The following is a 24,333-nucleotide window of genomic DNA, read 5'->3' on the forward strand; positions in this document are numbered from 1 at the left end:
GAGTGCGGGATAGGTGAATAAAATGCCCGTATCATACATATATCAAGTCTAGGTTCATTTAGGAAAGATGTTAAAAGGGAGCGGGAGTGGAGTTGGTATCGAGCTTGCTCGTATCACTGTCAGAGCTGCGAAAGACGATGACAATTCTATCTGTTCCGTTTTGGTATTGTATATTGTATATATTCTCTACTTTGGTTATGGTCGGAATATTTCAAAGGTTTACATATAGTGAGTCCACAAAGAATCGGAGACAGAGCCGTTTCAAAAACACGATTTTAGCCTGATTTGGGATGATTGACAAGGTGTGATATTCAGGGTCTTTGCCTCTCAGGTTAAAGGGGACGCTAGGACGCTAGGACGCTAGGACCCTGGGACCCTATGACCCTGGGACCCTGGGACCCTGCACTCTGTTCGGCAGATGTCGATTCTTAAATACCGCATTACTTACCAAATCAGGAAAGTCACCCGGCTAGTTAACTACTGTAACAGACTAATAAAGTGGGGCTTTAAGGCCACGGGTTTAAAAAGTCTAGAAATGCGGAGCCATGTCTCCTTGTGGATTTTGAGTTGGACGCTAGTTCTATCTGAGTAAATGCTCCACCGAACCCTGAAATATCCGACTCCGAGATCTAAATTTGGTTTATTCAGTTTTGAATTAAACCAAATATGATTTCCTGTCCGGGTACTCTCGATTTGTAGGATTACTCGACTTCTGATATCGCATCTTTCCTAGAGGGCATTTGCGATGGCGTTGTATGCATACTTGGGGTTATAGTTCCCGTCGAAAAGCAATGGGCTCGAACTGGAGCGCCACGAATCCTAGCAAAATATACAGTATTAGTATATATACTCCATCAGGGGAGGAATATGCATTTACCGGGTCAGCAACTCCCCACACGGTGATCCCGACACACTTTGGCTGGTTTAGGCAAGCTTTGACAACCTATTAAAAAATTAAGATTTAGTAGGGAGTCAATAATACCAGTCATAGCATTGTGGGACTCACATTCACATAGTCGGTAGAGCTGGCGCCAGCAATATCAAGCTCAGTGATGGCGACCTCCTTCGTTCCTGCACTGGCTAGAGCGTTCAGAGCTGTGAGGGGTTGTTAGCTAATTTTCGGTCGATAAGAAGCAAGTGGGGACTTATCCTGAAACTCCAGCACCAGCACCGGCGTTTAAGTGGGTTTGGGAGCCTTGAAAGGAGTAAGCAATCATACACGGTGAGCTCAAATGACAGGTATCTTACCGATTCCGTCGATTGGGATACCGGCATCAATCCATTTCTTGACATGGCTAACCATGCCCCTCAGTTTAGGATAAGAGGCAGAATCCAGGCTATGTAAGGTTAGAATCCATGCAAAATGAAAAGAGCAGGGGGCTGCGACTCACTTGTAGTCGTTGATATAGAGCTTTGCATTTGGGTCTGTGGCACGAGCTGTTTCGAAAGCGATCCGCACAAAGTCTTCGCCGAGGACATTGTAGAAGACACTGTTACGAAGGGAACCATCCTCGTTGAAAATTTCGTTTACAACGTCCTTAGGTTGGTCAGTAACGCAGCTTTGTAGAACCTATGTTATTGATATAACGTACCCAGGCGTAGATTTTGCCCTTGTAGCGGTTCATCACCGTAGTAATATGCTTCTTCATAACGTTGGTCAGGGTTGTTTTGTCTGAGATAGAAGAGACCCAAGATGGGAGCTGGGAGTGCCACACTTGACGAGTTTAGCTTCTCTTGTTGTGAAATGCTTGAGTTCTAGAGTTTGAAGGACTTACCGAGAGTGTGACCTCGGATCAGCTTCTTGTTTGACTGGGCAAAGTTGACCTAGTATATGTAAGCACTAGGTAAAGAAGCAATTGCTATAGGAAAGGCCGGGTATATACCAGATAGTCAGACCCTGTGAAGGAGAACTGCCCTTGGCGTGCTATTTTTTCTCAAATCAGCTTCTGATACTCTAATTATCCCGGAATTGTTGTGCTTACGCTCAGTAGCATCCCACTTCATGCTGTTCTCCGGAGTCAGTTGGCCGAAGTCGGCCTTGATGATTGCCGGGGTCTTTGCATTCTCGTTCAATCTGTACTGATCACCAATGTTTCCCAGATATTTCTTCCCGTGGGCCTTGAACTTGGCATCAATGCTCACAGAGGCTTGTCGGGATTCAACGGGTCCGGAAAGCGCTTGGCCAGCAAAAAGCATAACCAGAGCAGCTGTCTTGATTTGAATCATATTGGGAAACATGCTGGTTCTTCAAGTCGATAAATGGAAATGAGACTGGTAGAGAACATCGTCCGGGAGGATTGAGAAGATACTTATACAGGACAGGAACCCACATAACCCACATCTCTTCGGGAGAAGTTGACAGTTGAAACGTTAGCTCAAGGGGAAATCCTTTCCCTATGCAAAACGGGGCTTCATCCTCTATTTTCTTCACTAATGAGGAATGACATTTGTATTTTATCCAAGCTTCTAGTAAATAACTGTACATAATTCGAATGAGATAATATTCGATCGTTATTTTTAGCCTAAATGTTCTTAGAAAAGACTTCGGTCTGGACAATACGTACTTTGAATGAATACTATGAAACCACCAATCTTCAGTTGTCCTTTCAGGTATATAGGCCCCTTGCAAGTTCTAGCCTTGACATGGAACGAAAGGACCCACAAATCTTGGCTTTTGCTTAACGGTAGAATGCCCCGTTCAGTTGAAACAAAGAGGGGATCTTCAGGGGTGGAGATGATATCTACCCGATGTACTTCGTCCGTTGAAGGCTGACCAAAATAGCTAGCTCCTAATTCGCTAAGGGCTTCCTTGTTCAGCTATTTTTCAACCCCCCCTGCCAAATCCCGCTTGGAGGTGAGGTGCCTCGGGGGATTACATCTGACGTTCTTCAGCTTTCAGCAAGGCGCAACGTACGCTGAGAAGGTATAACCACCAAGAAGGAGTTTCTTGAAACTAGTTTTCGATAGTGAAACAGCCATATGATGATAATGTAACAGTAAAAGCTCAATCCCGCTTGGAGGTTCCTCGGGGAATTACATTTGACGTTCTTCAGCTTTCAGCAAGGCGCAACGTACGCTGAGAAGGTATAACTACCAAGAAGGAGTTTCTTGAAACTAGTGTTCGATAGTGAAACAGCCATATGATGATAATGTAACAGTAAAAGCTCAATCCCGCTTGGAGGTTCCTCGGGGAATTACATCTGACGTTCTTCAGCTTTCAGCAAGGCGCAACGTACGCTGAGAAGGTATAACCACCAAGAAGGAGTTTCTTGAAACTAGTGTTCGATAGTGAAACAGCCGTATGATGATAATGCAACAGTAAAAAGTCAATCCGCCTAGCGTCGCCATCAAGACCCACGGCTAAACTCATGATCTCTTCTATGCATACCGAAACTCAGCCTGAACATAGGCTTGGAATGGTTACTTCGATGTGGAGTTCAAGCTCGCAACTATTTCTAAAGGGGGAATACTCCGGTGGACTGATGTCTCTGGCTGATGTAGTCTAATTTTGGATAATCTCTAAAACACACCAACGGTCAGTCATTTCCAAAAGGAATTAGCTCAATTCATTTACCCAGGTCGAACTTTTCAATTTATAAGCCATCCTTGGAGTATTTAAACAAGGTCGGTTCCTGCCTAGGTGGTTTTTATATGTGCTTCAAGTCTTCAATCAAATAAACCACCACCATACACTAGGTTCTCAACAACAATGCGATTCTCCAAGGAAAAAGCTGGCCTGGTGTCATCTGGCATGTTGTTGCTCGCATCAGTACCAGCTGCCTTCGCCGGCTGCGCGCTTCCATCATCTTATAGTTGGACATCAACTAACGCTCTGGCGAATCCAAAGTCCGGATGGACCGCAGTCAAGGATTTCACCAACGTGGTTTTTAACAATAAGCACGTCGTATATGCATCAACCACCGACGCAAGTGGGAAATACGGCTCGATGGGCTTCGGCGCCTTTTCGGATTGGTCTGGCATGGCAACCGCGAGTCAAGTCGCAACGAGCTTTAACGCTGTTGCGCCCACTTTGTTCTACTTTCAGCCAAAGAACATTTGGGTCCTAGCCTACCAATGGGGCTCGAGCACGTTTACCTACCGGACATCAAGGGATCCTACCAATGTCAATGGATGGTCATCGGAGCAAGCCCTCTTTTCCGGGAAGGTCACCGGCACGGATACCGGCGCCATTGATCAGACCGTTATCGGTGACTCTACGCATATGTACCTTTTCTTTGCGGGGGACAATGGCAAGATCTACCGCACCAGCATGCCGATCGGCAATTTCCCTGGAAACTTCGGAACAAATTCCGAAGTGGTACTGAGTGGCGCTAGGAACGACTTATTCGAAGCAGTTCAAGTGTACACCGTCAAGGGCCAGAACAAGTACCTTATGATCGTCGAAGCAATTGGATCACAAGGGCAGCGGTATTTCCGTTCATTCGTCTCCAACAGTCTCGGCGGTTCGTGGGAACCGCAGGCAGCAAGCGAGAGCAAGCCGTTTGCCGGAAAAGCCAATAGCGGTGCAACCTGGACCAACGACATCAGTCATGGCGATTTGGTTCGTACCAACCCTGACCAAACAATGACTATCGATCCATGCAACCTGCAATTCCTCTACCAGGGACGAGACCCGACCGCCGGTGGCAACTACAATTCCCTGCCGTGGAAGCCTGCCGTGCTCACTCTGAAACACTAAAGGGGGTTAGGGGGTTGTGTATTTTGGAATTGGAGAGTTGTGAGAGGACTGTACGCGATCGATATCATGAGACGAGATTGCTCATGCGGTGGATTAAGATAGAGTACTCTGGGTCTGTTAGTTATATTACTATTTACTAGCAAATTCAAATCTAAGTGCGGAGTAGAATCTCTTCTATCCATTGCACAGCACCTGTTGAAAGAACGAATTGTCCAGTTGACCGAGGTACCCTAAGGTGAAAAGAAGATAAAAGCCAAGCTTTGCCCAGCCTTCTGATATATATTATCGTTCCCACAGATCTATTTCTTCAACTAACACCCCCCCCCCCCCACCCCCCACACAAAAAAAGCCATGGCTAGTGAAATACATTTAAGCAGACGATGATCTGAAAAGCTGACTTCGGTTACAAAGAGCATATCTGCCGCGTCCACAATCGAACTTTCAGGAACAAGTGCCATCAGACGTTGGGAAGAATGGATGAAGTTTTTAGATGGACCTTTCATGGTCGTAGACATGATATTATACGCATGACCTTCAAGCTTCTTATAGTCTAAGGCATTTTTTGTTTGGGCCTACTACAATCCAAAAGATGGAACTGCGAAGGGAAAAGAGGGCAGAAAAACTATGAATTGAGCTATGCTACTAAAGGGAGATGGAGAGCAAACATCCTAAATCTCAAAAGGTGAAAGTGTCAACAGGATCTGCACGTCCTCTGTTGAGCTTCGCTCCTTCTCTGACCTGGCAGGTTCATAGAGTGACCAGGTTCTCAAAACTCCGACCGAAAAAATTTCAAAGTTTGGTGGACCAATTCGATGATCTCCAAGGCGTGAGATCCCGGATCGGAGTCAATTGTTTTATACGTAAGTACAGAGCTGCAGGAACTGCTTTTACTAATATCTGCACAGAGACCTGCTCTGTATGATCTAGGTCCGTAGAAGTCAATCATTGGAACGGTGTGCCCGACACAAATTCCACTGAAGCTATGAATGAAATCCTTGTCATGACCCTTGCCTGAAAAGCTTACAAAGACAGAACAGTGGCTTATTGGGAAATGAGAAACCAACTGACTCGTTCAAACTGTTTGTGCCCTGTGAATTAGATAGAGAGCGGCTAATCGACCAAGTGGCTATCAATGGAACGAGCAGTCAAGCGCCAGGTAGAGCCGAGTTCTCTGCTATGGCGACGGATGCTAAATATAACCTCATCGCATAACTGTGAATCTTACCAATAACTCGGACCCCCAGATACGGCAGGACCGTCCACCAAGGGCACATGCACAAGGACGCGGACTACCGTGAATCAAGGCAACCCGTTCGACTGGATACGAACACAGTCGGAGCTGAGGTCCTACCGCCCGTACTATTGTGATTCCCCAGCTGCTACGGTACTAAGCAGTGACCAAAAATGCGACGAGATCCAGCTCGAGAATCTACCTCTGGCAGAAGAAAAATAGGCTGGCCCGGATTCCTGTGATAAGTTTGCAACAGTACAACGACAAAGACGAGGGCTTGGGATGGAGTTCAGACTTGACCGTGCGATCAAAAGGCTTAAAATTGAGCTTTCTTGGTCAATTAAGGTGACACGGGAACGGATCTGTTCCCGACTCTGGGTCCGTGTCTATGGGTCCAAAGGTATTTGGAAAGCTTAAGGAATCAATTCGGACCCACTGGTATATGGGGTTAAAGACAGTTCCCGACTGATAGTGTACTGTAATTCTTTATACATCCAGAGCTACTGTGACTGGTCAGTGTGCCTGACCCCGACTTTCTATATTCGCATTGCATCTGGACAGACAGCCCTTTATCTATAATCCGGGGTCGAATGAGTTCTAGGCTCCCCCTTGGCAGCCCCCGAGGTGGCAATGTTTGATATAGCGCTTTACAAGTACAAGCATAATGGCCGAGGAAAGCGAGAGCGACGGAATCAGTAACCACTGAGAATAAACCCAAGCTTCGACGGAGTCCTTAGCCAATTGTTCTAATTTCCTTTCTGGCAACCCGACGCCAAGTACGGTGAGAGGAACGACGGAGTCATCAGGTGCCGTCTACTTGGGTATAGTCACCGCCACCATCCAAGTAACTGTAACCCCAACGAACATTGCAAATCATGCCCAGCATCAACCCCCCGGACACCACGGAGGCGACCCGAGGCCAAATTTCCAATAATGCAGGTTTCCTGCACACTTTCCCGGTACCAGGATTTAACCATCTGCACGCAGCTAGCAATGGTAACGGAATGTCAACAGGCGGGAGCCCCGGGACCACCACCCGCCGAGACGCACATATTCATATATGCTGAATAACATTCCGCGGTGTAGATACACTTTGTACATCAGGAACACGGGATATTTTGTTACCGAGGATTAAAAATAAAAAAGCAGTACTTCCAAATATGGCCCCCTTCAAAGTGTTGTGCAACGGTAGCGGTACATACAGGAGCAGCTCGCGCCCACGGGCAGATGGTGATCTATTCATGCGCATAATACGGCCATGATAAGGGGAGATATTCTTCCTAAAATGTACTCCCTACAGAATAAAGAGTACAATAATAGAATTGATCGTAATATTGTACTCCGTATGTATTCCGCTGTTGATCATTTCATCTCTTGGGTGTTGCGGCCCGCACATATACGCAAGGGACACGTCTTTCCACGCCACTTGCTAAGGGGGGCTTTGTGGTGTATTCTCTTGTGGGGATTGTGCACCCTTGGGTATTACAGAGTTTGGGGCCAATGCGGCTCAGGGGGTGTATATTTTTGCTTTGCTGCTTGGCGTCTAGGTGCAATGTAATTCGTACCTAGGCCCGTGTTACTGATGGCGTGGAATTAGTATTGTTTTACTATTATTATTATTATTATTATTATTATTTTCTTGCTTTGGTCGATGATAATAAGGCTGCGTGGCAAAGAACATCGGCCATGGACCAATCCAATATATTCCAACCCTCAAACCGTAGGATATATAGGTCAAAGGGCATCGGGCAGATTGGTAAAACGTATACAAGGCCGATACTTGCTGGGACCCTATCTTCAACTGTAGTCAAGTGCTGACTTTTCTCAAGATCGAAAACCTCGATATCTCTCATTGCAATATAAAGTGAAATTGCCAGTACCGTTATGTTGCACGACAGGAATATGCGGCCCGCAGGGTCATCGAATAGCATCAAATAATGTGGTACGGTTACATTTTCCGTATGTGTTGACCCAGTCCAAATGGCCAGTCCAGATAGCAATGATACCAGCCCCTCAGAAAAAGCAAATAAAACAAGGCCAAAGAGACGGCGGAAAAATAATAATGATAATACACAACGGCACTCCCTCATAACATTGGGCCTCGCTACAGCTGCAATCCGCTGCTGCCGCAGGCCGAGATCCTGGTGGCGCTACATAGGTAGCTAATCATGACCATTTTCAATGGTTGGCTATGCTGTATACCACAGGGCCGAGAAAAAGAAACAATACCTACTTCGTTAAGGCCATAGGGAATAATGGAGCGGTTGATCAAATTCGTAATGATCGGCTTCTTGGTCTGCCATCCGTGGCCCCCCGCTCCCATTAGACACTGTCGATCCGGGGGCAGGGAACCGATCCCAATGGTAGTTGAAATTCAGTTAACCTTGGGGCTCCTCTTCTTTATGGATACAGACAGTAGATGTCCTTCGGGTTCGAAGAATGCGTTGACTCTAGCTCCGGGTTGCCACGTCCGCTCATGCACGATGCCGCAGGGAAGCAGAATTTGGAATCACCAACTTGAAGAACCCATGCTAGTGGCAATTCGATACATACCTCGAGTTGGTGCATTTACACCATGCTGAAAGGAAAAAGTGAAAAAAAGAAAAGAAAAAAGAATGAAGTGACCGCGAGCGAGACCAAGAAGCCAAAACAAAAAGGAAACAATGAAGATTGACCAGGATAATGCCTAGGATAATGCTTTCGTACGCCCGGAATCACAAACCAACTTCCGCGAACCTGAAAATAAGCTCAAGATTCGATGGTCGCGTCTACGGCTTTGATCCCCGGGGACCTCAGCTTTTCGAACCAGACAGACGGAAAGGATTTATCTCCAGGTCTTCAGACCGGCGTAGATTAGGTTGGAGAAGGGCCGCACGGACAATGGTACTTGGACCTAGCGCCCGGTGGAGATAAAGATTGTAGTACTCCGTACTTGGAAGCCTAACATTACTCTCTTACACACAAATTCCCGAGGAAAAAAAGAAAGTAAAAAAAAATGCAGTAAAGAAAAACATTGAGCTGTGGGCGCAGCTGCGCGTACGATGTAGTTGAAAAAGCCCACTACGCTGACGCACTGGCAACGCAAGTAAGTATCCATACGGAGGAGATCCATAGGAAGTTGGAGAGATTCAACTAGACCGTGCATTAGTCAGTGGTTTATTAGCCTCTCTTGGCTTGCAGGTGATGATCTCAGAGGCGTCGAGGATGACCGCTCTTCTTCTTTATCACCTGTCGTGGCTGATGTGGTCTAGGGATCGCCGATCGGGTGATGCGATTGGATAGAGAAAAGGTCCCACCTTGGGCTTATTGGACCGCCCCTCAATTAGATACAGCTTGCGACTGGTATGTCTACCATTTTTTGATGGATTAGAAGATTAGAGGGTAAACTTGGTGTATTGGAGCGGGCAATATATTTATGGGTACAACAACGGCTTGCTGCAGAAAGCCTACGAGTTATGCAGATAGCGGAGCAAGTGTTGGATGGATTTGTATCCATTTTGATAAATTTGGACAGATTGGAACTTTTGATTTGTGAATTGACGATCTTTGTGGCTGTTTCTCTGAGCGTTGGAAGTTGAGACGTTCCAAGGTTCAGCCGATCACGGATCCCCCGACGGAACCATGGATCGAACAAGGTTAATGTGACACTCATCCATTGATCACAGCCCTAAGCGTCAATGCGCAGAACGGACTCGACCCATCGACTACACATTTCAAAGGGGCAGAAGTCGATGGTCCAATCACAGGATGCAGAAAGAAGTGATACGGAAGCTTTCGTATTGCCACACGCTCGACTTTGCAGCTATTCATTTTTCCTTGCATTAGCACTAAAACCGATTCGCACTTTCAGGGGAGATGTCATGTGGAGAAATATGCCAATCCTCGGGGTCTGGCGTCGGACGGCGGGATTGGGAGATCATGGACATGGTCCCGTATTGTTACTCTGTGGTATATTTACCTCGCCTGGACCCTGCCCCTAATCGAATGTCCCCGGATTTCTTATCCATCGGCAGCCTGCGTTGACTCTTCCTTCTATTAAATTGACACCCCGGGTCGATTGTCGAGAGACCCAGGTTTATCCTGTATTTCAGAAGTTGTATTTGCAAGTTACTACGTTTTAACAAGCGCAGTGAGCCCTGATCTTGTGAATTCAATTTTCATACCCCCATACCATCTCACAATATGGATATGAATCGTGGATATCCATTTCCTGGAGAGGTGCAGGGGCGAAGACACTCCGATACGTGCATCCCGCCGCAACCGCCGATGAACATGGTAATAGAATTTCCAGATTGCAAAACAAAAGGCAACAAGTATCAAGTTTGGCTAATAATTGAATAGCCGATCACCCCTAAACAACCTCATACCGCCGAATACTCACACCCACACTTCGCCATGATATACCTTGACCACAACGGTCAATGGCAACTACAAGCCTCGCCCTCAATTGCCGGCTGCGAAGGCGCCATCTTCACACCAGATGTTACAGACCGATTCATCGAAATGACTGGCCAGACCCCACAGACAAGTCCGCAGTTCACAAGTGAGCCAGGTTTCTAGAATCCAAAGTTTCAGAGCGGCAACACTGACTTTTTTCCCCCTTCTCCTTGCAGACCCAGCCCAAGCACCCCACTCGCCTTGGGACGAGCAACCACCTTCTGGATGGGGGCCAACTGGTCAGACGAGACAGGCTGAGATGATCCCATTCCAGTGGTCCTCACAACAAAGCCGAAAAAAGTCGAAGCGTGCCAACGGCTTGCCCAGGTCTCGACCTAAATCTAGCTCGCCGCCGCCTATCACACCCCCACCTGGACGGACTGTTCTTCGTGTCGGCAACCGGGCACTGCTGCGACGGTACTACGAGAAGGCATTCGAGGATTTCCAGCAGCTCAACTGCCGCGCTATTGCAAAGTCCTATATCAAGCTTGTGGAGCCGAGGAAGCAGGTCCATTACCCATACAATGGACGCAGGGTTATTGCCGGTGTCTCACAGCGTGTTGACCCGGAGTTCACCAAGCCTGCATGGTGGCCCGCTGGTGTTTTACATAAAGAGCCTGATCATCTGCTCAAGCCTGGTAGGCATATTCTTTTAGTATCAGTGGTATGAGAATATGGGTCAATACTAACTGACGATAGACCGACTGCGACTTCTTGTTCATATCCTCTGTGAACTAAAAGATAGCCACGGGGTCACAACAGACAAACTGCGAGACGCTGGCCAAGACGTGAGACGCCAGATTACCCCTGCCAACCGGCTGCAGGTTCTAGACGAGATCTACTTTGTGCGACAAATGGAAGAACAGTACCTGGATGGTGAAATCGGTACGTGTCACCCTATCCCAACACAAGACCCAAGCAGCAGTTCCACTAACCCTCTCTGTGCTTTTGTCATTACAGACGCCAGTACCTTGATTCAGGTAACACAAACACATCTACCAGAAGCAATCTTCCAAGATGGCGATGAACTATCATCCCGTGCACATGCAGCACCAGTAACAGCGTCTATGATTGAGACCGAACATGACATGCAGGATGCAGGTGATAACCCCAGCATTTCTACGCTAGAAGAAGAAGACTCAAAGCTACACCACTCGCATAATCTGCCTCTCTCACCCACCACTAGCGAGTCAAGCGGTCCACACAGCCCGACAGGCAGCTTCGGCTACCCAATGGGTATAGCACCATCAGTGCATGTAATCCCCCCTCTTGAGTCCCCAAATGTCACAAAATCTATGCATCCAGACCCGAGTTACCTGTCTGGGTACTACTCGCAACCGTTTGTGTCTGATAAAGGGCCCGGGTTCTGGTCACATCCCAACCCTTCATCGCAGTTTGGATATTAGCATTGTTCTGTTCCCTTCCCTCTCTTGTTTTCACCAGTACATACCTGGAGTTTGTGAGCGTTTGGCTGGACATGGATATGGGGTTTCACTGGCTGCTTTTTCTTATAATTATGTTTTCTTTTCTTACTTGGGATGGTTTGTCACCTCGCTTTCATATACGAGAAGCTAGGCAGAATTTGTAATAAATGAATGGGACAACTCAAATATGGCCAACACTATATTAGAACAGTTCAAGTACAACAGGAACTATAAAGTTCACTGCCTCAGGCGACAACTTCACACCTGGGCCAATACAGCTCGCTGATTGGGTCCGCATGACGATCCCCCAGCGCCGCTCTCCGTCCAACCAACACTCACAACACAGGCACACGTCAACTTCTCAACTTCTCGCTGGTTCTCGTCCAAGTATCTCCCTAACCTTTGTGACTGCATCAAAGCAGCAGCAGCAGTTCTGTATCGCCGTTTTCGTGTCATGCGCCAGTGAGTCCGGAGTTATTGACCCTGTGGATCGCCAACCACAGTTCGCCATCATCGCCCACTGAGTCTAGCAAACGCGTGATCTACTGATAAGGTAAGATTGCCGTCGTCTTTTTAATTGCCCCTCATGTCTACATAATGGCTGTGATTTTGGAGCCCTCGCGCCTGTCTGGCACATCTCATACTAAGCTGTGCTCTTTGGGCTTGCAACTATGGGGATGCTAACATTCAACCGTTTCCTTAGTCGACCATATCCCAATACCCGGGACGGACCGACAATACTCTTCTTCCAGCAACAGTTTTTGATAGAGAGCACCAGTTCAAGAAGGAAGTCTGATCCCACCATGTCAGCCGAGCCGCTGGTCTCCACGCCAGGCCTGGACGAGATCAATGTGCCCTTCCCTTCCGACGACTTGACCGACAACGATGAATTTGGCTCTCCTCCCACATCCCCAGGAAGTCTGTCGCGAAACGGCTCCTTCTCAAACAGCAGCTCGTACCAGGAGGACTGGGAGTCATTTCCACCTCTGGACAAGCTGACTGTTTTCGACCTACTCGACAACATCCAGCTCTCACAGCGCCTGGAGAAATGGCAGCAGACCATCGCCATGCAAAGGGAGAAGGTGCGCAAGCAGCGGGAGAAGCTCAAGTCGTCTTCCTTGAATGCCAAGGATCGTGTTGTGGGTGAATGGAAGCGCCGGGCACCGACCGCTGATGAGAAGCTGGAAAAATATCGTTCTCGGATGAAGCAGGGTGTGGAGCGCCTGGGAAAGCAGTGGAACAAGACGGCAACTGTTACCCTCCGGGAGAAAATGTCTTTTATTGCCGGTGTGCTCAATATCTTCATCAGCGGCTACCTGATCGGTGCTTGCCCAGAGTACTTTTACATCTGGTTTAGCGCTCAGCTGGCATATTTCATGCCCATCCGCTACTTCACGTACCATGCTAAGGGCTACCACTACTTCTTGGCCGATCTCTGCTACTTTGTCAATTTGCTCTGCATGCTGAGTATTTGGGTCTTCCCCAACTCGAAACGGCTTTTTATTAGCACCTTCTGCTTGACATTCGGGAACAATGCGGCTGCAATCGCCATGTGGCGCAACTCTATGGTCTTCCACAGTATGGACAAGGTTGTCAGGTACGTTAGATATCGAAAGGTACAAAGTTCGTTCGCTCATGTCTCTACAGTCTCTTCATCCATATTATGCCACCCGTAACTTTGCACTGCATCATACACCTGACTCCGGTTGAGAAGCTGAAGGAACGCTTCCCTGCTGTCTACAACATCAAGTATAGTCAGCCCGGGGACCCAGAGCACTATGGTCTTGGTGCCATGGTACTCTGGTCCACGGCTCCCTATGTGGTATGGCAGCTCATGTACCACTTCCTGATTACCGTGCGCCGTCGCGACAAGATCGCAGCGGGTCGCCCGACCAGTTTCACATGGCTGCGCAAGTCATACTCTAAGGCGTGGATTGGGCGATTTGTGCTTAGCCTACCCGAAGCGCTGCAAGAGCCATGCTTCATGTTCATCCAGTATGGGTTCGCTTTGTCCACAATGATCCCCTGTCCCATCTGGTTCTGGTCCAAATGGGCCAGCGGTCTGTTCATGTCTGCGCTATTTGTCTGGAGCATCCACAATGGAGCAACTTACTACATCGACGTCTTTGGAAAGCGCTTCCAGAAGGAGCTGGAGCAGCTCAAGACAGATGTGGCACGCTGGCAGAGCTCCCCCGAAGGAACAACTAGTCCTTTGCTTGCCGCTGAGCCCAGTCCTCTCAGTGAAGCCATCAATGCACACAGCGAGGAGAAGCGATCCAGCGTCGATCGAATCCCCTTGTTGGATACCGCCGAGGTCTCTTCTACCGATATCCCGCAGGAAAGTTTAAACAAGGTCTCTCTCGTTAGAGAGCGAATTTGAACCTCAAGGGACATAATATTTTGTTGCCATCATTTATGCCAGTCCTTATATACCCTCGTTTTGTTGGATTCTTTTTTGTCAAGATTCAAGAATCTTGAAATTACTGAGCGAGTTTTCTTTTTAGTCATATAAATGTACAAAATTGGGCTATCCAGATTGATCTGAACATTTTGAATTATATTTGCACAATGAAATTACTTTTGTACTTTAACTCTTTGTACATGCCTTCGGCCCGTTCTAGAACTTGTCCGGATATCTGTTTAACCCCGAGCAAAACCCGAGGCGGTATCGGCTGTCACGTGCAAGATGACTGCGGCCGTACATCACAACATCTCATCGGATCCGGTTCCAGGACATTCCAAACTTTCATGATCATCAACTTATTACTGTGATTTATTTTTCATCTCGTGGACATTAGGCTTAATCATTTATTTCATTGTTGTTGCACCTACAGACCCTTTACTCGTTGCTTCGAGCACTTCACTTTTTTTTAACCCAACGTTTCCCGCAAATGTCCGCCACAATGAGATCGACCGGATTGGTCCGCGGAACACCTGCTTTCCGGTCTGCGCTGATCGGTAAGTGTTGAAGAACATCGAGAAACTCGATATTAATGGCAGTTGCTGATATTTTCCGGCAGCCCGTGGTCGTTCTAGTGCACTGAGCCCGGCCTCCATTGCAGCCCGCAGCCTTCTACAAAATGGCCGCGATCTGCCATCCCAAATCTCGGCGCTTGCCATTCTGATGCCCCAGCGTGGATATGCGACCGAGCAATCCACATCGAACAACTCTTCTCAAAACTATCCTCCCCCCGGGTTCAATGCCGAGCAAGCCAAGAAGCCGCTCTCCCAAGAACAGACCACGCAGGCACAATCTACCGTTGCGCAGACCCAGCCCGCCGAGACAAGGTCAGCTGTTAGCAAGCCACCGTCCGCTGGAGCTGCCGCAAAGACGAACCCAGAGGATCAGAAGTTGGCCGAGAAGAAGAGCGCGAAGAAGTTGACACTTGGACAAAAGGTCAAGAAAGAGTTGCAGCACTACTGGGATGGCACAAAGTTGCTTTCCACTGAGGTCAAGATTAGTTCGAGACTGGCGTTGAAGATGGCCGGTGGTTATGAACTCAGTCGCCGAGAGCACCGCCAGGTATGCTTTGCGCCACCAGGAATATTTCGATATTTTGTACTGTTTAGCTAACCTAACCTTTGCTCATAGCTCCAACGTACTACAAAGGATCTAGGACGCCTGGTTCCATTTTCGATGTTCCTCATCGTTCCCTTTGCTGAACTCCTGCTCCCCGTCGCCCTAAAGATCTTCCCCAACATGCTCCCCAGTACCTACGAGGGGCAGAAAGCCCGCGATGCCAAAGCGTTGAACCTCAGATCAACCCGCAAAGAGGTTTCTGGATTCTTGCGCAACACCATACGGGAGACTGGTTTGCCCTTGACCGCCGCCACTGTCAAGAACGACGAATTCACGGACTTCTTCCGCAAGATCCGCACTACCGGTGAATCGCCCTCAACAGAGGATGTCATCAAGGTTTGCAAGATCTTCAAGGATGACCTGACCCTTGACAACCTGTCTCGGCCCCAGTTGGTCGGCATTTGCCGCTACATGAACCTGAACTCCTTTGGTACCGACGCCATGCTCCGGTACACTATCCGGCACCGCATGCGCCAGATCAAGCGTGATGACCGCGCGATCTTCTACGAGGGCGTTGATTCGCTCTCCGTCCCCGAACTGCAGATGGCCAGCGCCTCGCGTGGAATCCGCACACACGGCGTCTCCCCCGCGCGCCTGCGCGAGGATCTCGGCATGTGGCTCGAGCTGCGTCTCAAGCAGGGTGTTCCCTCAACTTTGTTGGTTTTGAGCAATGCCTACCTGTACACGCAGGGTGGCAAGGAGTCCGAGTTTGCGTCGCAAATCGACGCGCTCAAGTCTGTGCTCTCCAGCATTCCCGAGGAATTGTTCCACGAGATCGAGCTCGAGGTCCACAATGCCGAGGGTGCTGCTACCAACAAGCAGCGTCTTGAGGTAATCAAGGAGCAGGAGGAGCTGATCGAAGAGGAGAACGAGCAGAACAGCGAGAATGAGAGCACGGGTGTTTCGGCGCCTAAGGATATCGAGGATATCGATGAGAAGGAGGAGGCCAAGGTTGAGGCTCTCGCTGATGGCGCTAAGCAGTCTGCTGAGGCTAATGAGGCCTTGGTGGAAGGTGACCGCGCCGAGAAGGCCGGGTCCAAGGACGCGAAGAAGAGTGAAAGCTCGTAGTTGATATGAATATGCTGGCGATTTTGTGTTTCGATTTCAGGCATTTGGGTTGTACTTGTCATATAGATGGTTGCTGTGTTTTGTCGGCTCTCACTTGGTTTTCTCCCCCCTTTCAGTTCTCACCCTGTCTTATTTATTCTCGCTATGTTGATAGACCATTTTATCCCCGCCCCTCTACCTTATTTTATTGATCTCTTCTCCATGTGACCTGGTGTACTTTATTGATTTCCTCTGGCTATTTCATATACATGTATCACAATTGCATCAAGTGGATAACTATAAAGCGAACAACCCCAATAACTCCAGTGCATCTCTCCCCTTTCTTAAGTACCTGTAACAGTCGGGGGTAATAAAGTATTCTCCAATAACTAGTTGACTAGGTTTCTACTATTAGTCACCGACACCGATACCGACATTCTCAAGTTACCTCGGCTACTACACCAAACCCCGTCTTTCCCCAGTATAGCCAACTGCCCTACGGAGTACCAAGTACATAGTTCGGTATAACGAATTCGTTTGAAATGCGGAAACGACAGCTCAACCTCTTCCAGAGACTTCGTTTCAGTACCACCAGCCTCCAGAACCAAAACCAACTCAAATTATTCCACTCCAACCCCAGCACTCCCAAACCCCAACCCCGAAATTCCAAAATAATGGCGCCCCTAAATCCTACATCTCAGGTACGTGTAACTTCAATATTCTCTGCAGCTATCCGAAATGACCGCGTGTCCACTTGTGTAATATGAATCTGCTGTATCCATTTTGCCATGCGTATTATCCCTGCCATTTTTTACCCCCCTGTTTACCCCCCTTAAGCCACATGTTGTCTTAAATTGCCATGTTTGTTTTCTATGTTTTTTTTCCCAGGACGATCATACCTGGATATGTATCCAAGGAGGTATGGGAGATAGGGTCATTTGAGTTTCGGCTACAAGTCTTACATGTTGCGTTGGACTTCAAACCTCTTGATTTGGGGGAAGAGTGAGATGGAATATTCCTTTTTTCCTGTCTAAGACAAGTTCTTCGCGGTCAAGAAGGTTTTTTTTTTTTGTTCCAACCGAGACCTCACCCGTTCTTCCTTTTCCCCGTGGATGTCCATCCGGATTTTGAAATCCCACCCCCAGGGAAAAGAATACCCTGACACTTATGATGTATCTATAGGAAGCAATCAGCAGACTCCGCAACTACATCCCCCCGCCAACCGTGTACAATTCGGTCCCGCTAAGCAGACGGGCGGCGGTGCTGATACTGCTCTTCGCCGATGCCAAGGGTGACCTTAAGGTCGTTGTTACGATCCGGGCTAAGACACTAAGTTCGTGTAAGTCTTCTAAGGAGAAAATACGTGGATCAGCCCTGTTTTCAGGAGGCTGCATGACATGGGTTGGTTGTTCGGGAGTAGGCTAATTTCGTTCGGGTGTAGATGCAGGAGATGCTGCTTTGCCTGGTGGTAAGTTGATAGCTTTCCCCAAGACAAAAGGAGGGGGGAAAAAGAAAAGAAAAAAAGAAAAGAAAAAGAAAGAGAAAAAGAAAAAGGCCGGACGCCGAGTCAAGTTGGTCGCCTTAAGATGAATTGGGAAAAAGAAGATAGAAAAAGAAAAAGAAAAAGAAAGAAAAAGGAAGTATGAACTGATGCCTTCTACTCCTTAGGCCGAGCAGATAACATGGAAACAGCCTTCCAAACGGCACGTCGCGAGGCAAGTGAGGAGATCGGCCTCCCCGACATTAACCAAAAGCTTCCACCCCCATTCAGCGTGGAGCATCTCTGCGAGTTCCCGGCAAATCTTGCCAAAACGGAGGTGGTTGTACGTCCCTGCGTTGCTCTCCTCCACAGCCATGATCTACACTCGGGGCTGAATGCCGATCCTGAGGTGTCACTTATTCCTATTTTGGATGCAAGAGAGGTTGAGGCTGTTTTTACGGCGCCATTCAAGGACTTTTTGAGCGAGAGTGGACAGAATGGACAGAATGGACATGAATGGTATCGTGGGGCTTGGGGGATGTGGCATAATTCACAATGGAGAAGTAAGTCTATTTTCATTTTTTCCTTTTCCTTTTTCTGTTCATTTTGTGATTTCTAGATGTCCATAGTCCATATGGGATACCCCAGGGTGGATCGTGACATAGAATGTTTATTTTAGTTTCTTTGGTTTCTTTTTTTCTTTTTTGTTTTTTTCCTTTCAAGACGGGAAATAGGGGAGCCAAGAAAAGGAGAGAAAAGCCATAATACTAACTACGCCACTAGTGCACCAGTTCTTTGTTCGTGAAATTAGTGAACATGGGGAAGATCATGTCTATCGTATCTTTGGCATGACCGCTAGAATTATTGTCGATGCAGCCCGTGTCGCATACGCGCAGGAACCGGAATTTGAACATAACAGTCATTTTGGAGACGAGGAGATGATCGCTCAGCTTTGTCAGTTGGGCCGATTACAAGAAAAGGCAGCCAAACTTAGTTAGAAGAGGGCTGTGCGAGAAAAGGAACATGTCAGGCCTACAGAGTAACTAGATAAAGTAAATCTCTTGGAATCAGCCCAATTATATCCGGTCTAAGCCAATCATATTTCGTTAAGCGGAGCAAGGGTGGTCCAAAGTCCTTGCGTCAGTTCGTTTGACGATTACTTTTGTCGTACTGTATATATGATATTACCGTATATTATCTTATATCTTATATTTTATCTTATATATTCCCAAGTAATATACTCTGGACTCCCTCTCTTAACTCTTTTCTTTGATAGTTGCTATTATTCTTATTATTCATATCACCCATTTTCTTTGATGGATGATTTTTATACTTCCTATTGACTCGACATTCTCGAATCCAAAATGCCTTCCCCAACCTTTTCGTATCATAGTCGAATGGCACCCCCGGTCCGACCATCTCGTTCACTTGAAGGACTTGAGCGAGTAATCCCACCACTCTCACCCCTGTCACCCCAAAATCCCTTCTCAACACGCTCCGATCTCTTTCTCAACAAACCGCTCCCCGCAAAGCCCCTCCCCGAAGAACCAGAATGTTCGGCTATGTGGAGTGACTCCAGCGACAGCGATACCGAAAGTACCCTCGATAGCTTCACTGGAAGTGAACCCCGCCATTCAGCAGATAGCTATCCCATCTTCGTTAATTCTGGCTCCGACTTCGACGACTTAGCCGATCACCCTGCTCCATCGGCCGATCAACTTCTGAGAATATCCCCGCAACCTCCACATAAACGCACGGACTCGATAGATATCAATATCCCGCCATCGATTGTTGAGCCCTCGGTATCAGTTTCCTCTTCATTTTCTGAGACACAGTACGGGCGCCCGTCGCATTGGACCCCAAATCGCACAGGTACAAATCACTATTTCCGCGAGAAAAAGTGGGATTATTTCCCCGAATTGGCGCCTTCCGCTCTACAGGCCAGTGGCCGCATCAGCCCAAATATGGTTACACCGAACAATAAAACCCGCAAAATAGGAAACCCACTGGAGTTCGCCAAGGGCAAGTACCGCTGGCATTCGCTCGACCGCGGTGGTCTCGGCGGAGTGCGCGACTCAATCAAGACTTACGTCCACCGTACTCTCTCACGAGACTCGACCGCAGATAATAAGTCCAAGGAAATTCCCCGCCCGGCGACAGCTCCCATGGACCACCTCAATGATGCAGGAGGTACACTCAGCAGCACTGCGCCGACGCCACAGTTCTCCTCCTTGGCCTTGGACACCAATGTCGCTGTCCGAGTTACATCCGTGGCTACATCCTCGAGTAGCGAGTATGACTATACCAACCACAAATTCTATCTTCAAACACCAATCTCACCAACGTCGCCTACGTCGCTCTCAACCCCCACAACGCCCCGGCCGAAACAACTAGCGGTTCCCCTATCCGCATACCAGAAACACGGCCCTGTGGCCTGGGAATCGCCCAAATCCAAGAAGCGGAACGTTCAGTTCCCGAGATATAAGTCTTCGCCCGGCTCGGCTGCAGAGCTGTCTTCATCTTCGGCCCCCAACTTATCTTATGCAAAGGCCAGCCCTTCTTTGTCTTCGCGGAAGCAGTCCCAGCATAATACCCGAGGGGTGTTCCTGGGTGCGAAGAAGAAGATTACAGAGTCAAAAGATGATCGCAGAAGAGAGCGGTTAAAAGCTCAGATCAAGTTGGTTGGGCCCGTCAACCCACATACTTATGTGCAGGCTGATCCATGGGTTTGAGGTTTGGCTTTTGCCTTGCTGAAACTACTTTGACTTTTCTTTTGTTTGTTTTTTAAATATTGTTTTTCAGCACTCACTCATCTCATGACATCTCACGACCACATCTCATATCTATACCTATACCCTCTCCGCTTTACAACTTTGTTCTTATTTTGGCTCTAACTGCATCATTCTATCTTCACTCGCCTCTCGGTTATCTATGTTCCTTCATTTCCCCTTTACCCGGGCATTTATGTCCTACCAAGCTCTCGTTACATACCATGTTCTATTTCTTTATGTATTTTCTCCCGCCTTTGGTTGGGACCTTTGTCAACACTAGACTTTTACAGTCGTTTTCAGAGCGAGGGTTTCTGGCTTAACATGGGTTGAGCCGCTGACTCTAGACTAAAATCAGAGTCTGCTCTTGAATCTGAGTTATTACCTATTTGGATTCAATGAACATCAACACTAGCTTTCAGATTTACCACCTCAATCTTGGATAGTCAACTGCATTAAACTCAAGTAACCGCAATTAAACTTATCGGCACAACCTATATCGGACCATTTATACAGATGGATCTAGTATTCTTGGTTTCTTACATGTATGCATGTACATAGAGCACAGACACAGCTGCAATCCAAAATGGCCAACGTGGATCGTCACTGTCAGGCAATCATTCCGGCCATATTTAATACACACCCGCCTTCACAGTCAAATGTTAAGTTCACTCCGGTCCAGTCTAGTCACAGAGCCCACATTTCGCCACCGGGCTTGTATGTTCGCGTTGATACATAGTGTAAAAGCAAGGGTCTTTATATTGCAGACCTGTCTGCTAGATAATGTATGTAGACAGGACCAGACTGGATTGTAAATTCCAAAGGAGGGGTAAACCAGGCACATGAGCGCCCTCGTCGATTCTAGTGTAACAGCAAATCGAGAAAACATTTTCCGAGTGAGTGCGTGTAACCACAACCTCGTGTCGACAAGCAGTTCTCCCTAGAACTAGCGGTGTCCGTCTGGATGAGCTGTTCGTTAATAATAGTCCGTGGAATAGTGTTGTGCAGGACTTAAATCAGGGCTTGGAGTCTTGTTTGGCTTTAGACTAACCCCTCATTTAGAATGATGGTGTCACCGACTTTTCGGAATTGAAGTACCTCGCTCTATGTTGATGAAGGACCTGTGGGTAGGTTGCTACGCTAATGTGGTGTGTTTTGCATCAGTAGTGAGATGTCGTTCTACGGAGATCTAGATTTCAGCTTAGGTACGTTTGCTTCATGTTCTCTTGGCTTACATGGAGTATTGAACCTTCGATTAGTATTGTGTCATACATATTCACCGGATTTTAGGCTGCGCGATATGGCTTTCCCTTTCCGCTTTAGTGCTCACTGAGTAAAACTGAGCACGCCCCTGAATATTACATAATCATTAAACTTGCTCATCGCCTGATCATTACATAAGCCGGATGAACTCGCTCGAGCGTGACATAAGTACCCGCTGCCTTAGAGTAAGTATTTCCAGTTCATACAATGGATGGAAAGGAATGTGTTAGACAGGATCCAATAGGACTACGAAGAAGAGTCTAGTATAGGTTCCATGGTATTCTATACCGCCGAGGTTATCTTCTCTATAGTCCTCCCAGAACCGGAAAGTCAAGTATATGCTTTACAATTGCGGGGCGCCTTTGGCTTAATATCTATACGGTTAGCTTAAACTCTGAAAAGCTTAATAAGGATAGCTTAGTTAGCCTCTTCTAAAGCCTTCTAAAACGTTATATTATACCCCTTAAAGACGTAGATAATACCGGAATTAGCTAAGAGGGCAATCGGCGAATAAAGGATCCTAGCAATACTAGTAGAGTGGAGAATTCGCTCCTAGAAAATAAACTTTATAGCGCTGGAATTTCTTTATCGGCCCTTTTGAACTGTCTTGATAGCGTTATAGTATAGGAGGGCCGTATCCTTATTATAACCACGAATCATCTAGAAAAGCTTGATCCGGCCTTGATTTGACCTAGCCGGGTAGATAAAAGATATCACTTTGGCTTCGTGGATACTATGAGCGTTAAGCAGCTCTTTCATGCGTTTTTTGACGAGGAGTCTCTATTTACCTCTTCGATTAGTGCAGAAAGAGAACCAAACGATCGGTCGATATAGGAGAATAGCATATCAGAGCTCTCTAACAAATTTGTAGATATTGTTTCCTTTAGTCAATTGACCGTAGCGGAGGTTAATAACTATCTGATGGGTTTCGGAGACAACCCTGAGATGGCTGTTTCGAATGCTCTTGACTGGGTGAAAGGTAGAAGGGAAGATTCTATGCCCGTCGCGGTTGCGGAATGATCAGGGAGATAGCCGAATGTTTTGAATCATTTCCTTAATCGCTGAAATATGCTTGTAACTTAATCCCAAACCACTATTGCCCTTACGCCATCTCAGACCATAATTTTATACTCAACAAATTAGGAAACTAGAATAGTTGAGATGGGACATTCGATATCGCGATCATTCTCCTCTCCCTGATCCCCCAGATATATGGCATTATGGTTTAGCAAGACTGCAAAATTAATGACGAGGATAAAAAAGCAAAGCATGAATGAAGTGCCATTGGGCGATCAACAAATAGAGTAAGGATGCCGAAGCCAGTTAAGATAGATCTGCATTTCTAATAAGTTACTAGCTAATGCCTGTTTTATCCAAGCAGCAAGAGAACCTCGTAATGCATCAGTTATAAAGGCAGTCTGTAAGTTTTTATTATACATGCACCTTGATTTCCTAGTATATTAACCGTCTGGAATCCAAAGCAAAAGGCTGTTCAACTACCCTTAAGTATGGATGACGACTCAATTTCCCAGATTTTGATCTACACCCTACCTTCCTGGTTTGCTTTCATCGTTGGCTGCATTTTTCGATTTCGGCTTTTGCAAATAGCAAGGCATTTCTGGAATGGCCGTGGCCCAAATGTATGTCTCATATCGAGATTTGCAAATTTAATATACTCACAGAAACTGATTATATCACAGGATTAAGATGTCTCTCAATTTCATATAACCATTAGTTTGATATGTGGATCTCTGTAAGTTCTACAGTCGTCTACTTTATTTCCTCCTTCTAATCAGGAAGTATAGTTGTTTGGGCCAATCGAACACAGAATGCAAACCACTCGAGGGATCGTGTAAAGCAAGATAATATTCAAAAAGAGAGAGACAACAATATCTAAATCTATCTTTTGCAGATCTTATTTCATCCACATTAGCCCTAGCCATAATCAATTCTGCGAGTCTCCTCTCACTTGAGCCAATGCAGGTGTTTTTTGCGGTTTCCAACAGAAGCTAAGCCTCATTAGAACAGGGGTGGATACGATACAACCAGCGTTAGAAAGCCAGGCGCCCCACCCCCAAAAAAACAACCCCAAACACCTCCACCACAATGCTAGGAGTCCTTGGTTGAGTATGACTTATTCTTCATGTTCGAGAACATTTTCCCTTTTCCCGAGACGCCTTGAGGGGAAAAAGCCGAAAATGGACGTTCATCTTACACCATATAAATAAAAGCTTAAGAAATATATATATTATATATTCCCACGTCACCACCCACTCCTTAAGTCCATCGTTATCTAGATTGAATAGCCTACTTTTATTACGCTATCCTTTGTTGCATCATTTTCCACAGTATTTCCAGCGTCCTTTAAAAGATAGCCAACCCCCACGACGAGCCATATAGGCTA

At 47.1% G+C, this 24,333-nt stretch overlaps 8 protein-coding genes across 8 annotated transcripts; 7 read left to right on the top strand and 1 right to left on the bottom strand.

The window, feature by feature from the left end:
• Window positions 1-729: 729 nt before the first annotated feature.
• On the bottom strand, window positions 730-2,238 carry N7537_009753 (endo-1,4-beta-xylanase; the record flags this gene model as incomplete). Its single annotated transcript, XM_056900807.1, has 9 exons — window positions 730-819; window positions 878-943; window positions 1,007-1,095; window positions 1,249-1,337; window positions 1,392-1,537; window positions 1,593-1,714; window positions 1,776-1,824; window positions 1,884-1,924; window positions 1,983-2,238. 9 exons carry the CDS (start codon window positions 2,236-2,238, stop codon window positions 730-732), a joined length of 948 nt encoding a protein of 315 aa, XP_056749475.1.
• Window positions 2,239-3,709: 1,471 nt separating this feature from the next.
• N7537_009754 (uncharacterized protein) lies at window positions 3,710-4,699 on the top strand (the record flags this gene model as incomplete). Its single annotated transcript, XM_056900808.1, has 1 exon — window positions 3,710-4,699. The coding sequence occupies one exon, from the start codon at window positions 3,710-3,712 to the stop codon at window positions 4,697-4,699; it is 990 nt and encodes a 329-aa protein (XP_056749476.1).
• Window positions 4,700-10,112: 5,413 nt separating this feature from the next.
• Window positions 10,113-11,773, top strand: N7537_009755 (DUF2841 domain-containing protein; the record flags this gene model as incomplete). The annotated part of the gene is made up of 5 exons (XM_056900809.1): window positions 10,113-10,205; window positions 10,272-10,473; window positions 10,544-11,005; window positions 11,067-11,252; window positions 11,328-11,773. The coding sequence occupies 5 exons, from the start codon at window positions 10,113-10,115 to the stop codon at window positions 11,771-11,773; spliced, it is 1,389 nt and encodes a 462-aa protein (XP_056749477.1).
• A 314-nt stretch (window positions 11,774-12,087) lies between these two features.
• N7537_009756 (uncharacterized protein) lies at window positions 12,088-12,315 on the top strand (the record flags this gene model as incomplete). Its single annotated transcript, XM_056900810.1, has 1 exon — window positions 12,088-12,315. The coding sequence occupies one exon, from the start codon at window positions 12,088-12,090 to the stop codon at window positions 12,313-12,315; it is 228 nt and encodes a 75-aa protein (XP_056749478.1).
• Window positions 12,316-12,594: 279 nt separating this feature from the next.
• N7537_009757 (glycerophosphocholine acyltransferase) lies at window positions 12,595-14,171 on the top strand (the record flags this gene model as incomplete). Its single annotated transcript, XM_056900811.1, has 2 exons — window positions 12,595-13,388; window positions 13,439-14,171. The coding sequence occupies 2 exons, from the start codon at window positions 12,595-12,597 to the stop codon at window positions 14,169-14,171; spliced, it is 1,527 nt and encodes a 508-aa protein (XP_056749479.1).
• A 482-nt stretch (window positions 14,172-14,653) lies between these two features.
• Window positions 14,654-16,439, top strand: N7537_009758 (MRS7 family protein; the record flags this gene model as incomplete). Its single annotated transcript, XM_056900812.1, has 3 exons — window positions 14,654-14,749; window positions 14,812-15,314; window positions 15,384-16,439. Exons 1-3 carry the CDS (start codon window positions 14,683-14,685, stop codon window positions 16,437-16,439), a joined length of 1,626 nt encoding a protein of 541 aa, XP_056749480.1. The 5' UTR covers window positions 14,654-14,682.
• Window positions 16,440-17,092: 653 nt separating this feature from the next.
• On the top strand, window positions 17,093-18,896 carry N7537_009759 (NUDIX hydrolase; the record flags this gene model as incomplete). Its single annotated transcript, XM_056900813.1, has 5 exons — window positions 17,093-17,119; window positions 17,601-17,757; window positions 17,860-17,886; window positions 18,087-18,461; window positions 18,682-18,896. The coding sequence occupies 5 exons, from the start codon at window positions 17,093-17,095 to the stop codon at window positions 18,894-18,896; spliced, it is 801 nt and encodes a 266-aa protein (XP_056749481.1).
• A 399-nt stretch (window positions 18,897-19,295) lies between these two features.
• N7537_009760 (uncharacterized protein) lies at window positions 19,296-20,630 on the top strand (the record flags this gene model as incomplete). The annotated part of the gene is made up of 1 exon (XM_056900814.1): window positions 19,296-20,630. The coding sequence occupies one exon, from the start codon at window positions 19,296-19,298 to the stop codon at window positions 20,628-20,630; it is 1,335 nt and encodes a 444-aa protein (XP_056749482.1).
• Window positions 20,631-24,333: the final 3,703 nt, after the last annotated feature.

Source organism: Penicillium hordei, assembly GCF_028827395.1.
Source record: "Penicillium hordei strain IBT 12815 chromosome Unknown utg000005l_segment0_segment0, whole genome shotgun sequence".
NCBI lineage: Eukaryota > Fungi > Ascomycota > Eurotiomycetes > Eurotiales > Aspergillaceae > Penicillium > Penicillium hordei.